This window comes from Tauraco erythrolophus, chromosome 6 (assembly GCF_009769465.1).
Source record: "Tauraco erythrolophus isolate bTauEry1 chromosome 6, bTauEry1.pri, whole genome shotgun sequence".
NCBI classification, from domain to species: Eukaryota; Metazoa; Chordata; class Aves; order Musophagiformes; family Musophagidae; genus Tauraco; species Tauraco erythrolophus.
Window position 1 is genome coordinate 42703052 of NC_141470.1, and position 16129 is coordinate 42719180.

The 16129-nt window shown below is 39.7% G+C and overlaps 1 protein-coding gene across 1 annotated transcript in view; it reads left to right on the plus strand.

The window, feature by feature from the left end:
- NUBPL (NUBP iron-sulfur cluster assembly factor, mitochondrial) overlaps positions 1-7790 on the plus strand; it is a 93507-nt gene extending 85717 nt beyond the window's left edge. Inside the window, exon 11 of the mRNA XM_086613617.1 lies at positions 7728-7790. Within this exon, the coding sequence (XP_086469743.1) occupies positions 7728-7790 (63 nt within the window). The remainder of the gene's footprint in view (positions 1-7727) is intronic.
- The last annotated feature ends 8339 nt before the right edge of the window (positions 7791-16129 follow it).

Below are 16129 nucleotides of genomic sequence, written 5' to 3' on the forward strand. Positions count from 1 at the left end.
AGTTGGTGGTAAAGGAAAGCTTCCTTTTCACAACTGGCAAGGAAATTACTAACAACCAAAACAACCCTTCCAGAAAAAAAGAAAATTGCTTGTAGAATTGTGCGTGTGTGAACGTAGAAAGTTCTTCCTCAGGGAAGGCACAGAATACGTAAGACTCATCTGCTTACTGGAAGGGCTGACTATATAGCTAAAATATGTGAAAGTTTGATGGCAGGAGTTCTCTTCGGGTAAAGACTGAGACAGTCCCCAAGGAGAAATAAGCAAAGCTTGTAAAATGATTTTGCTCTTGGTATAACATTGTCTACGTTAGTGTTTCTGTCAGTTTAGTTGTTTAAATTGTGGCTTTTTTTTAACACTCTTCATTGACAAAACTCTCTTGTGTGCTGTACAAATGGAGTATTGTTGTACTGGCATCTTAGCCTAAGTGGCAGAGGCTAGTCTAAGAGAAAAAGGGCAGACAGACCACAGCAATTGGGTGTGATCTAAGAACCTCTATGAGCAGCTAATCATTTCTTAGTTTAATCAACAGTGAGGACTTACCAGACCTTTCTGGAGATAACTGAGAGTCTTGGAAGCGTTTTCCTCCTCCATCAAGCTGTGGAGGTAGATTGACTGACTAGGACCTCATTTTTTTGCTCACCCAAACATATGAGTCTCTAGATAGCAAAGACTAGTAAAGGAAAATCAGGAACACTGCTAAAATGGTGGAATAGGGAAAACAGATGAGGAATCACTGAAACTCTGTGGAATTGATCATGCTGAGATGCAGAGAGGAACCTCCTAGGGATCCTGAGAAGGAACCAGCAGCAAAATAGGTGTTTGAAAGAGGCAGCCGGAAACTTGCGGATAAGAGGGCTAGAAACACAGCAAGAAATATAGAACATGATTAATTGCATTAGAGTCATTCTTCCACCAAATGAGTTGTTCAAATGCCCAGTGAACTCTCCATCAGCACTGAGGGAAAAAGTAAGTAGAGGTTCTTAAGAGCTCTTCCATCTGGGAGCACAAAACACAGAGAGGTGTGGGACATTGGTGGTTGTCTTGCGAGAACTTGTTGCTAGAAACTTTTGGGTATATCACGGCCTTGGTGGCAGAGTGGGTCTGTTAATACCTTGCTAGAACAGACAGGCTAGCTGTGACCATCGAGCATCAGACCCCCATGTGTCTCAAGATCAAAGAGGCAGCTTAAGCAAGTACAAAATCTCTTTGCTGTACCAGTGTGTCCACTCACCTTCTAAAAGCTAGGGAGTCTTGTTGGAATAGACAGACATTTCAGGGAGGAGACATGCTGGAGGCTGATGCAAGCAGTAGATGTTGTCTCTCATCTTCTTGTCTTGGGAATGAGGTAATTAAAAAAAAAAAATTGTGGAGGAGAGGTGATACACAGCAGGGATAGCGTAGTCAAGACAGCAGAGAAGTCATGAAAGAATGAAGTTTAGATTTCACCTTCTTCCCCTTCTCTGTTACGAAAGATAGTGAACCCTCATGACAAAAAGTATAAAAAGAATGACTGCTTTTGAAAAAAAAAAAAAAAAGAAGCATCAAATTCCAGGAAACATGTAATGATCATTTAGTTCCGTAGTGTTTTCTTGCCACATAATGTTATGGAAAACATTTGGAATCTATTAAGGAAAAGTACTTTGAGTTCACTCTCTTGTTCTGTGAAAATCAAGTGGAGTATATTGGGCAAACAATGGAAGATGAAAGGGAGCAAACCCAGTGAATCATTTATAGCTTAGAGTGTTGGATCCTCAGTTTGCACAACCTTTTGCAGGTGTGCACAAACTTCCATGCAGTGTGGTGAGGAATTTATTACTTGACTTGGGTTGGAGAAGAGCCAAATTTGTCCTGAAGCCAGGACCTGTGGCTGTAAAATGTGCTTGCTGTCATTCTGTCCAGCTTGCGATAAAGACCGCTGTATGATACAAACCCCACGGACTTCTTGGGGGAGGTTCTGTTACTGCCTAGTTCACATTTAACAATGTGAGATGTATTCAGCCGTCTTGCAGATTTCATGTACTCTTATATATTGGCGAAGGATTTTGAGGCCAGTAAACTGCACACAGATCTATAAGGGGAGAGAAAAAGCCCAGTCAGGTGGAAAGCAAGGGCACGAGGCATCAGCAGGCTGGTGTAACAGAGGAAAAGTAAGTCTGGTTACAAATCCCTTTTCAATTAAATTAGAAATGTTACAGGCCTTACTGTGGTATTATCCAAAGAGACAGGTGGAATTTGTATTCAGAAGGACTTTTTTTTATGATGTGGGAGTAGGGTAAAAATGTACAACCTTTTAAAACTTGCAAGAAATAGTTGGAGAAAAATTGAAGTAGTGATAGCAAATAATGTTTGCCGTTGTTCACCTGTCACCAGTAATTCCATTTAAAGAGTGGTCTCTCCAGGGTGTGATGTCTATTAAAAGAAAAGCAAACCCTGAAGAAGGCTGCATGATATGATTTATAATATGCCGTATCATCCAGGCTTCCTTTGACTGATCATAGTGACATTTGGTATGTGTAGGTTTGAATCTTTCATTCAGGGTGTAGATAGTACAATGCATCATCAGACCCTCGTTGATGTTTCACTCCGCAGAAGAAAGTGCTGAGTGGTAGGATAGCCTGTTTGAAGGATGTTACTGTATTTGCATTTGAGTTGCACTGTTCTACTTAACTGTGTTTTCTGGGCAGGATATCTTTTTCTGATGTACCTGATGGCACCTGAGTGATGTACATGCATAATGGCACCTTGGGGCCAGCAGTGATTCCCAGCTGAGGCTCCCTCAGAGGTTGGCTTGGCTTTTACAACTGCTGACGTATAGGATTAACAGGAAATTTCCCATGAGCACTAAGGATTTTGTTTTGAGTTATTAGATTCAGGAAGCATCCAGTTTACCTACTCATCTCCTCCGTTTCATATTGTAACTTCTGGATTGGCTTTTATTGTCTCATTAAGTCCCCTTTCAGGGCTGAGGCTTCGTTGCAGCTTGGCAGGAGTTGCCAGTAAATGCAAAGAAGAATCTTATGGTAGAGCTGCCCAGAGGAGGACGGAGTGGGAAAGGTTCTGTGCCTCTTGCAGCAATCAAGAATTTTCTCTGGGTGACATGAAGCTTTTATCTGAAGTGGAAACTCATTTAAAGCTGTGTTTATCATCATGCTTTTAGTGCCTTCTGAATTGACCGCAGTAAAATACAGACATTGGAGTGCAACTCCAGGCATGCACTGAAGGTTGGAGTTGTGTCAAAAGTAACAAGCAATGTCCATGGAAATTAAAGTTATTTAAAAATCTGATTGAACTGGAAAATGGGCTGTATTTCCCAGAGTGCTAATAAGAACAAAAGCTATCACCTGTCATTATTTTCATGCAGATGGTAGCTAAGTCTAGTGTTTGTCCTTGTGATAGTCACTATTTGGTTAGTCGCTCATTGCTCGTGGTTGCTAGTTTCCTTTAGCAATGAATAAAGTATAAGCCTGTAACAGCTCAGTTGAGCAAATTGAAATACCCTGTCCTTCTTTATAGGTGTAGGAGCATCCACAGTATTCAATATTCCAGGCAGTCAAACTTGCATAGATTCTCCCTTGGATTGCTGGGCTGAATAAAACATTTTAATAGTCTTGTAATCTTTTAGTGACAAATAAAATTTAGAAACCATGTCAGTACCAAGATTTACACTCCACGGTGTACTTGGCCTGCAAGCGACTGGATCAGTGTGCTTTGTCTGAGTTGCTGGTCTGAAGTTGTTTGTGTGCAGGGGTTTGGGTGAAGGGGAATGTGATATCAGCTGCTGCCTGTTTTGACTTTGTCGATAAGTGTGTTGTATTCTGGACGTGTGCAGCCGTTGCACTGGACACTGTAGCGAGCTGTTTGCAGGTGAAGATCTGCAGTTCAGTGAAAGGCAAGCTAGCTGGTCAAGCCGAGCCAGTCCGATCCGTGAGAACAAGGCAGAGTCAGCTCTGACTTGTACGGTCAGTTTGCAGTGATCTTAGCAGTGATGCATACTTCCCTCATGGGTAGGATTTTTAGGGAGAATGAAATGCCATAACTGAAAGGCTCACATTTTTCTAGGATTACCATAGGGCTTAATTAGATGAACTAATAAAAAGACTTGCAGTTTAAATCTACCCCATGTCTGTTGTCCCATGACAGGGTAATGAATCAGGATGTTCTGATTGTTTAGGCTAAATAGGACTTTTCAGTCCTTTTCCTGATGAGCTTCATTTACAAATTCTCCATTTCCTACTCCATGATTTACGCTGTCATTAGTCACTTCATCATCTGCCATGCTCTCTCAGTCCTAAGGAGGTTTGTGATTTAAAGAATGCTGCAGTCTTTTCTGGTGGTGTTTGTACCAGTGTTTGAGAGGTGAACAGTCTCTCATGTGGCCATTATCCAGCTCTTTTGACTCTTCCATCTCTAGCTCCGCATTCCCCAGTGCTGCTCTCAGACCCTGTCCAGGCAACATTCGTCATGAACAAGTCTGGTCTGGTTTTAGGGCATTCTCTCTTCCTGTGCACTTCTTCATCTTCTCAGAGCAGGGCAAATGTTTGGCTTCCAGCTAACTGTTAATGTTACTGTGAAATGTGAAGTTGTCCATCTGCAAGAAAATGCTTTCAGATGGACAGTCTATAAACCATTCCTTTAGAACTTCCAAACCATAAAGAGAAAAACTGATCTGTAAAGTTCCTTTTTATCCTATTAAAATGAAAATGGTTGTGAGTGACGAATAAGACTTCATCCTTTACTTTTTCTCCTCTGGCTTTCTACCCAAAAAGGAAATGAAAAACACTTTCCATTTTCAGTTGCAACCCATCTTCTTTTGCTTAGTAATGGAGTGAACAGTTGAACTGAGCTGTGCTCTCTGTCTACAGATGCCACATTGAAAAGATCACGAGCAGGAGAAAACATTCAAAACGTGCAGGGTTATTTTTATGTACCAAAAAGTGTATTGAGACACTGAGATTCCGTTTAGACTTTTCACTTGTGTTGATATATGTTACTGCTGATAGACAGGTCCTCACTCACAGCTGAATGATTTGTTCAAAGACAGGAAACTAAGGCTTGAAACAGTTGATTTTTGTCAAAGACAGGTTACTGTTGGAGTTCTATAAGGACTTGTATGAGATACTGTTCTGTTCAACGTAGAAAAGAGTGGTCTAGGAAAACAAAAACCGGATGCTTAGCAAGTAAGACCAATCGCTGATAATACTAGGGCTAGGTAATACTAGCATGCTGGCTACAAAGAGTTGCATCAGGAACCTCCTGTTACGAAGACACAGATCAGCTGCTTGGCAAATGAGAATCAATGTACATTGTGAAATTGTTGCACAGATACTCATTAACAGTTCTTTTTGGGGAAAAAAAATCTAGTTTATTGGGATCTTGACGTAGAGTAACACACACACAAGCAATCAAATCTTGCAAGCAGGATATCTGTTTGCTCTCTGGATGATTGTGGAAGTCTGTGTTCAAGAACCCTTGCCAATGGTGTCTTTGGCTGGATCAAATGAGACTCCCTGAACTGCTGTTTTAACAATGCAGCTAGTCCATGGTGCTATATGACTATTACAGCATATGCATGATATGTTGCTGCTGATTATCTTGGTTTGTGTACAAAACATCTCCTATCTTAACTATGTTAAAAAAAGTGTCCTATGTTACTATTTCTACACCTACAGGAACAATTTCTATGTATATTTATAATATAAATACACAAATGTACAATCCGGTCAACTCTGGAGCAGGAATGGCCTGAGCAGTCTCTAGGAAGATTTTCCATGCAGGTTGTTAATTGACTCATTAAAGCACATTAATTGATCTGTGCAAAGTGGGAACTGCTTGCGGGACTCTTCAAGGTAGTCTGAAATTCCCACCTGGAGCACTGCTATGCCAATTAGTCAAATACTTAACCACAAAGGCAGCTTGACTTCAGTCAATCAGCTTATTTCAAGTTGGTCTATTTTCTCATCTGTGCAGGTGACTAGCTGGGCAGTATCTAGACCACCCAGGGAATTGATAGCTAAGTGTGATGGGTGTTGCACATAGGCACAGCTGTGCTACCCAACTGCGCTGCAATTCCCATAGGAGAAGTTTAAATTTCATGCTTGTGACTTAAGTTCTATAGTTCTTGCCACAAAGTCACGCATATTGGAGAAAACAATTCTAGTTTGGTGTCTGCATTCCTTACAGTCTCAGAAAATTACATTACTTTAGTTTTAAGGTGATGTGAGCCCTGAGACTATGGGGTGCTGAGGCTGGGAGTGCCAGAAAAGAAAACCCTACAAGCCAGGAGCAAACCCTGGAAGAGAGAGTAGGAGGATATATGAGGGGTACCTGGCCCTGCAAAAGGCTGCCACCTGGTTCAGACCAGTGACAGCTGGTGCTAGTGGCCTGAGCGAGACGCAGACCTCCTCTTCCTGACCCTCAAGCTCTGGCTTCAGACATTTGTCAGTTTATTTGCTATTTTAAAGGCTCATCAGGGATACAAGGTCTAACTTGAGGTCAGAGCCATCCAAGAGTGCTGCAGGAAGCAGGAGGGATCAGTGCAATAGGGAATATTCTTGTGATTTCTTTGAGTAAAACAGGGAAGAGTGACGATGTGGGGTCCGCATGCAGGCTTATTTGAGAAGATGAAGTAGCTTGGTTACAGTCTGAGTAGAAGCAAGCTGAATAGCAGGGAAGTTTTCTGTTGTGCTAGACAAGCAGAGAACATGATGCACCAGCTGGAAATTTAAGCATGACAAGTTCAAATTATAGATAAGGTGCACATTTTGAAAAATGGAAGTAATCAAGCTCTGCAACGATGTACAAGATATAAACATACACACACACAGACACTTTTTTAGTTGAAAATCTTTTTATCAAGATTGGAAACCTTTCTAAGAGTCATGTTCCATTTCAACTACAAGTTGTTGAGCTTGGTACAGGGATTATTTGGTTTCATTTTGTGGTTTGTTCTGTGTTGGACCTTAGGCAGTGTTTTTATACATGTCTCTTGACATTTAATTTATGAATACTTTCTGTTAGCCTGATCATGGTCCTAGCTGTGTCATATTTTTAGAGTTGTTAAAAGAATTACACTTATTTGGTTCTGTGCCCTTCTCCCCTCCAGTTTAGAGCGTGCAACCCAACACCACAGGTGCTGTGAGGGGCAGATTTTGCTGTGTAGACTCTAGTGTTGCAGAATTAGTTCCTTCTGATACTCACTTTAGTCTCTTAGAAAGATGTCTTTTTTTGACATTACTTCAATTTTTAGCATCTGTATAGGAAATTCTGTAGTATAGTCTAGTCTGTAATGAATTAATTATATCTTTTTTTTTAATGTAATTGCTTTCTCTGATTTTCTGTCTCAATCCTGTGCACTGTGCATCTTAATCTTCAGGGTGAGGGAAGTTTTTAACTAATTGTACCTGTAGGACTAAAGAGTCTCCTTCTTTCTCAATACTTCTCCAGATGAATATTGATTCTGTTTGCTGTTTAAGATAGATTGTTCAGTCAAGTTCTGTTCTCAGAAAGTTAAATTTTATCTGCCCCCCAATATTTTAAATAATACTTGTACTTATTTTATGTATTAATGCATCATTTTCCAGAACACAAAACTGGCTAAATTGAACCTATTTATTGTAACATTTTTCTTTTTCTTTTGGTATGTGTGAAAGAATATATGTCTAACAAGATAAAAATACTCCTTTTCATCAAAAATGGAAGATGCTAAGTATATGTTTCTGTTTTTACAGGCTAAAGCCTATCTAAAGATAGCTATGGAAATAGTAAGACGACTGCCAGTACCTCCTACTTGAAGTGTTTATCACTGAAACTTACCAAAAAAGTGATCTTTTGGTGCGACCAATGCAGAAGAGTCCCACTACCTAGTTATGTGGATATCATATTTTAGTTCTAAGAACTTTTTTAGGAGTTAATTTACCAGATTTAAATTATGATTGTGGTATTTACTGTTTTCGAATAATTATTTGGCCATGTCCAAATGGATTGAAGTACACAAAAGACAATTGGATTGTAAGATCATCAGAGAAGAAGGGATGAAGTACATCTTTCACATGCGTCCTGTTTTTAAGGTCAAGAATGAAAAAACAACCTCTCCAGCCGAGCAGAATGATGAGAGGGATGCCAAGGCAAAAGTCCTCCATAAAAAAATGACATTTACAATACTCTAATTTCTGTCAATTTTGGTTTAGCTTTTTATTTGTTTAACTACCAAGCTGACCTGAAGTTCTCAAAAATTTTAAGAAGCAAATTCAGTTATGTAACAATACTTCTATGTGTTCATCTTAAAAGAAAATTTAAAAAATTCCATGTATATTCTGAATAGTTCTTGTGATGGATCATGAGCAAGTTCATTTGTTGTTAGGTGATGTTTGATCATGAGGCAATTCACAGTTCGATGGAGAATGGATTATGTGACCCTGAGGGTTTTTTCTTGACTGCTTTGCATTATAATGGACCCAGACAGAAGACTACATAACCAAGGTCTTCACTGAAAACTAGATGTTGTGCCTGAACTCAGTTTACCAGAGGATGCAAATTATCAAGATAAACTACATTTGTGATTGTGTATTCCTATTACAGTGCAGCAACTTGGAATTTGAATATAAAGATATATTTTTGAAGTAAAGAAGAATTTGGTCTTCAAACTGCATAGCCTTCTGTTTTTGTTTTTTTATTGCTTTATATTTCTGTGATCTTTATTTTTGTGTTGGTGTGTGGAAGTGGAAGAATATGCCTTCAGGGAATGAGTTTCCATTTACAATTAGATGTCTGAGTTGGCATTTAGGCTTATCCATTTGCACAATCAAGTATTGGTATCATAGAATCATAGAATGGTTGGAGTTGGAAGGGATGTCAAAGATCATCGAGTTCCAACCCCCCTGCCACAGGTAGGGACACCCTCTACTACACCAGGTTGCTCAAAGCCTCATCCAACCTGGCCTTGAACACTTCCAGGGATGGAGCAGCCACAACTTCTCAGGGCAACCCGTTCCAGTGCCTCACCACCCTCAATGTAAAAAATTTCTTCCTTATATCTAATCTAAATCTACTCTTTTTCAATTTAAAGCCATTGCCCCGTGTCCTATCACTACGCGCCTTTGTAAAAAGTCCCTCTCCAGCTTTCCTGTAGGCCCCCTTTAAGTACTGGAAGGCTGTGATAAGATCACCCCAGAGTCTTCTCCTCTCCAGGCTGAAGTGTATCTTAAACAGACATCTTAACCATACTATACGGGGAGTTTAACCATACTAGGGAGTTCTGCAGTTGACCACTGTGGGACCAAGATTTTCCCTGTAGTCCAAGTAATTATCCATAAATGATAGAACATGAAAAGTTGATATACATTTACATTAAGAATATTTAAGTAATATGTACCCAGAATTTAGATGGGTAAGCTAGACAGAAATTATGGGTTAAATTTCAAGCTTACATGATTTTGTAAACATGTAAACAATATAGTCCAAAACTAATTTTTTTTTTTGCTTCAAGTCAATCTCTGAACTTCCTTGCCCATAGAGCCCCCCCACCCCTCGCCCAGGATCTCATTATCAGTGTTCAGCTTTTTCAGTAGCATATTGTTCCAGGCCTGTAGGATTGACACAAATATTCATGACCTTTCAGATGTCTAAGCTGCCTTAGTGTCCTGGCCTTTCATATTTTATTGATAACTTACTGTTTTTTTAATTGAGTTTTATCTCCACACGTATTATTTATTCACTCCTGCTTTACATATTGTAATAGTTGATATATATGTCTGTAAGTAATCCTGTGGTTGCTTTGAATAGTATAATCATAAATGTCAGTGGAAAAACTGGGATTTCTGACTGGTTTTTAGCAAAAGACTGTGATGCTTTTCTGAACTTAGGTATTTGTTATTTTCGTTCTGTTGAAAAGAATGTCTCTGACACCCCGTTCAAGTGGAGACTGGGTAGACGATCACTATACAGATATAAAGTTGTTTGTTTTCCCTTTCTGTTTTCTCATTATTTCTTGGGTTACTTGAGGGATGAAATTTGCTTTCAAATGTCCTTTTATTTTTACTCCTTTTTACGTTTTTTTTTTCCTTTTAATTAAATACTGTGGTTTTGCTCTGTTGAATCTTTCACCTGCAGAACTATTTTGAATGCCTTTATCAAGAAACTGGTTATAATGATTAAAATAGTTTCTAAGCCAATCTGAAAATTCATATTTAAGTAACATTTTTATGGAAGGATTGCACAATGTAGCAGGTGGAACTGGATTTATGGATTAAAAGTTGTCAGCCATTTCAAAAACTAAATATATAATTGTACAGAGTAGGTAAGACATTTCTGCATTTAAACATACCAATGGTCAAACCAAATTTAAAATAAGAACATACTTGCTTTACTTTCCTCATTCTCATTAGTGAAAAAATGTTTCCCAGCCCTGCTCCTGCAAAGGAACTGAAAGGCATTGGCACAGTGTTATTGCTACTTAGTGTTATAGAAACACATACTCATATTTTTTTAATTAATACAGTACACTGTTAAATACATACTAATGAATTCTAGTCAGCATACTAGAGTTGAAATTGTAGTTCATAAAATCACTGTTATAAGTTACTGGATCGGGGTGGTGGTGGTGGAGTCAGTTGGAGGTTGAGCAGGAGACAGTGGCATTTAGCCATCGTTTATAAATATAGATTATAGACTTGACACACAGTGTTGTTTGCTCTTTTCAACTCCAATATTTTACTTTCATCTCTGTGATATTTCCTAGCGTACCTGTACATTTTTTTCTAAAAATGCTAATCCCAACAACAGGACCCAGATTTCCTAAGCTGTTTGGGTAGATGCTCTTTGCTCAGGAGCAGTGGAGACTTACTGCAAAATTACTGTGGTGGTGGGTTTCCAGCACAGAATAATTGACGTCTGTAGCACTGTAAGCTGCAGTTACACACTGCAAAATCCCACAGAGGAAGAGAAGGAAGGCAGCTGGGGAGGCGTGGGGCCAAGCTGGCAGGAGTGGGGACAGAGGTGAGTGTCCATCCTGGGTAAGAGCAGGATTTCCCAGGTCGCCTTGCATCGCCATAAGTGCTATTTGCTTTTCCGTTCACGACACGGCCCTTTGTATCGTGACCACAGTTGTTGTGTTTGCAGATGATTCCTGTTCACCTCCTGGGGGAGGAGCGCATGGGCTGTGTCTTAACACGGTGCGTTTCCTGGCTTTCACACGTTTGGGTTTTAATGAAACTCAAAATGCATGAAATTGTTTGGGGCAGTGAAGAATTTTGCTTTAACATTTTCAGGGCGATGTTCAGGTCATTGTGAACTGTTGAGACGCAATCACAACAAACTTTTTAATTGTTGTTTGGAGCGGTGAGAGAGAAAGTAGTTAGCAAATCAGTTTTTCTCTTATTAATTCAATTTGAGGTTAAGCTGCAACCCATTTTAGTTGTTCCATTTGGTGATCATGGTGGTGAAATAACACTAATGCAGAGGAAAACCAGCAGAAGCAGGTCATCTTTAGTGTGTTAACAAAAAAATCCTGTAATTCTGAACTGGTTCATGTTAGTTGGAGTCACTTGAATCCAATGCAGCAGGTGAATCCCCCTGTAATATCTTTCCCTTAGTAAGTATGTCGTTTTCACCTGGACCTACTCAAACTCCTTGTTGGGTTTTCCCCGCTTGTGATGCAGTTAGTGCCGCTGAGAGCAGGCTTTGACCCGAGGCAGACGATGTGTACTGGTTTGTTGGTAAACTTTGTTCAGGCTGTTATTGGGCCCCCTAATGTAAACCAAAGGCTGCAATCAAGAGGAAAAAAAAGGGAGTAAAGGAGGAGTGAATCTCATGCCAGTGGGAATATCTCCAGGTTCCCGGAGACCCTGCTGCAATAATTCTGGGTTTGCAGGTGCAAGAATATACGTGGGAGAATAACAGCAGGAGAGCAACACGGAAGGAAAACCCTTCTGTTGCTGAGGTGAAAGATTAAAGAGCAGTGAGAGGCTCTGCAGGCTACAGAGCTGATCTGCAAAGGCTGAGGCACCGAAAATGCTGTGCAACAATATAAAGGGGATTTCAGTACTTACTCCAGCTGTGCAAAGCTTCTGCCAGAGCATCCCCGGCCCTGACACTGGCACGTGAGCTCCATACCCCAGTACCCAAGTTGCAGGCACTGCCCCCATCCTTCCAGATACCGTCGGTGGGGGTGGGATCTCCATGCTTACTTTTCTGCAAGGTTTGCAGTATTTGCCCAAGGTGGAAGAAACTTGTTTGCCACCTCCTGGCTTCGGCTGAGAAGATTTCAATCCATAGCTCCTAAACTTAAGAGAAGTCCTCAGCCACCTGGCTTAGTCTTTGCTAAGGACCATCAAAGGAGCGTTCATCACTTCTGATAAAGCTGTATCATTTGTGGAAGAAGTGGAGAACATAGTCTTAATCATAGCTAATTATTTTTTAGCCTAATGACTTGGGCTGGACTTTGATACTTGCTCCCAGCTTTTTTGGTGCTTTTTACCTAATGCGTCTGAATAAAATAATCAATTCTTAGGATAATATCTGGCACTGTAGCTGTTTACAGGCTTGAGAAAAGCCTGGGATATTCTGCTTTTGGGTTTTGATATCTGTGTCATTTTAGTTTCTCGTGGCCACATATGGGCCTTTATTGTTGTTGTCATTTTTATTTAACGGGAATATTTCCTAGCGGAGATGGTTTGGGGGAAAGGCTCCTGCTTAAGGACGCTTGGCAATAAGATGAATCTGCATTGCTGATTTAATTTCAGAATTGACTTATAATGACAGGAGTTATAATGATGACTGTCTTTTATTTTGGCAGCATATCAGCCAAGGCACCAGTATGTCAGCCACGTATCACAAAAACACAGCAAAAGAAAAAATTCATTCCGAAAGTCGTTTTCAGCCTAAATTTAAGACTTATCTTTTTTTGTGGGATCTGTTTTACATTATAAAGATATTAAGTCTGAAGAAAAGGTATATTCAAAGGTCTGTATTTTTCCATTATCTTCACATAATTCAGGGAGCCTTTTTTTTTTCCCAGCAAGAAGAGGACAGGCACAGCTTGTCGTTCCTTATGCACCTATTCCTCTCACTTTCTCCGTTTGTATGAGTCTGGGTCTGAATACCCACTTTAATCAATGCAAATAAATTACTTCTTCTAGGGAGTATGTGAGTCTTCGAACAAGCTAGTTGGGGGGAAGAACATCTGTTGTCCTTTAACATCATTTGAAGGGCTTACAGATTTATTTGAAGTGTTTTCACTCATACCACTGGGATTTTCTAAAACTTGTGTTATTTCCTGTGGTCCAGAGGTTTCGTCTTTTCTATGAGAGAAAGACAGGAGACCCCACACTTGCCTCCCCCATGTATATACTTCCTGTGACTAAACAAGGTCTTTTTTAAGAATGTGAACTTCTGGTTACTTTTTCTGAAAAGTTTTAGCTTATTTATAATGACTTTTTAATGGTACTTATGTGTACTTTTTCTTTTTTACTTTCAGGGATTTTTTTTTCCCAATTAATATTGAAGAAATACTAGAATGTATTTTTAAAGCCCAGTTTGGCTGCATATTTGGGAGAAATAAACAGGGTGAGGAACTATCTTATTAAGCCAAGCCCATATTCTGTATATTTAATTTTTGAGTGTTCCTCCAGAGTGTAAATGTGGCAGATATTTTTACATCTCATTAAGGGAACCTGTTAAAATGAACAAAAGTTGAGGAGCCTGAACACTTCCCTGCTCCGCGGTAAGCGTTTTGAGGGTGGCGTGAGATGTGTCTGTAGGCTGGTCAGACAAGCCAGGATGAGTTTACATGTTATTTTATCTGCTGAGTCAGGAAGTTTCTACATGGTTCTTTTTAGAGAAGGAATTCCTATATGAGCAGGCTTTTGTCTGTGATACCTTGAGGCCTCTAACTAATTACACTTCAGATGGAGTTGGGAGTGCTGGGATTCACACTCCCTATTTCCTCCTGCAGGATAATAGGGACCCAATTGCTATTTTGGAGAGTTACTTTTTAAAACAAGTGTTAAAAGGCTGGGAAAATGTGCCTTGTAAGCATCTAGGCTTTGAAAACTTAGTCTAATAAACCCACATTTATTTGTGAGTGCCAGCACTGCTGGCATCTCTTTTGTAAAGCCTTAATATCCTAAGCTTTTAGAAAGCCTGTGAATTTGTTGCTTGTTTGCACTTTTTTATAAATGCATGTTTTACAAATGCATTTCTTATTAACACAGACACTGCTGCTTCACTTTTGGCTTAATTTCTCTACAGTATAAATAAAACTCTCTCTGTAAAGCAGTTTTCTTTTACTATTGGTATCACATCTAGAAAGTTATTCCTCTAGAGAAAAAGATGAGAGGACTGTTTGATGCTGAATGCCTTCTTCCCTGTTGAGTTGATATAGGAAATTGTAATCACTGTCTCAGTGAATGTTGTTGGTTTTGTTACCCTTATGGGATATATATCTTCACTAATACAAAGTCAAACTGCTGATAAAATGCCATTTAATTATTAAGGGCTTGTAGCTCGTGAACATTGAAAACAGTATGTGCTAGAGTAATTTATTTAAATTATTCCTATTTTTACACTTTTAAAGTATGTTTTTTAAGAAAGTATTACTAATAAAGACATTTGGACAAACTCTGCTGTTGAAGTGGATTGCTTTCCACTGGCTGCAAGGGTCTGCCATTTTCACAAAGAGTATGACTCAGACAAGGTATATATTACTCACCATCAGTGCCTGTGTACAGAATCCTGTACATGCATTGGTAGTAGCAGGTGACAGGAGGGACGAGAGATGACATACCAGTATTTGCCTGGAATGACCTCATGTCAGGAAGCAATAGGAATTTGTTTGGCACAGCAAGAATACAAGCAGAATTACATTTTTTAGTGAAGGCAGATGGGTCAGGGCAAAGCAGGGAATGTCTTACTGGTTTGTAAATGTGACTGCAATATGAAAGGAAATTGAGATAAAAAAAATTGGGAATATATCTGTCCCACTTCTGCCAGAAATGTGTGGTCAGTGAATGTGTGACCTGGTGTGCCAGGCACCCTGGGGATATGTTGATCCTGGTGCTTCTGAAATGTGGTGGGGATGGAATCATCAGGAGACTGCACATCATCAGGAGTCCTCATTTACAACACAATTTCTTCATCCTGGGGAAGCTACAGAAATGTGTATTTACAAGTGAACAGTTGAAAACAGTTGCCACGGAACATTACTTGAGAAATGGGACTTCTCAATTGTTGGCCAGTCTCTTTTACATCAGATAACATGCCATCGCGGGTAGTTGTTTATCCAAGTGTTTTAGCCGTCTTTACCACAGGAGCTGAAGTTGAATACAATGGCAAGATACGTAATCACTCCAACATATTTTTCCTGGCATTTGAGTGATACCAACAGCCAAGGAGTCATTCTGAATACCTTACTGAGTTACCATACCAGACCTTAACATACAGTAACCTGAAGTTTCATCCTATTCTAGTCATTTTTTTCTATACAAAGTGTTCCATGTTTCCTTTTCCAGCACTTTACTGTTGTCGGTTGGTCAGATAAATATAAAAGGTTTTATGTACAGGGGCTCCTAGAGGGAGTTTCATGCTTTGAAATGAGATTATATAATTTTCTTCAAAACAAAATGATGAACAATGCCGTTGTTCTTTATTCTCTGTTTAGTTTTCAGGAACCACGGTCACCATAAGATACCAATTGGACATAATTTTTGATAGTTAGATTGGAATTCTTCTAACCAGGCACTAGTCATATCTTGAGAATACAAACACACAAGCAACACGAAGCACTGGGTTTTTTTGCATATGAATGTCTTTATTTAACCTGGTATTCATTGACATGGGAACAGGAACAGACTGTGGCAGATAAAATGCAAAGGACATTTGAGAAGCACATGAGTTAATTGTCACAGTAAAGGATTGTGAAAACATACGTGTTGAACCCAGATGCCTTAGGCAGCACGTGCGTGCGCTGACGCTGGAGGAGCCAGCAGTGCTCAGACAGTGCCGCAGAAGTTTCCACTTCCTAAGCGAACTCCAGACTTGTTCCGTGATTTACTCTTAAGAAAAGTCACACCCTGAGCTACAACAGCATTGAAACTTTAGACTGCACATTTGCATGTTCCTGACACGGGAAGTGACT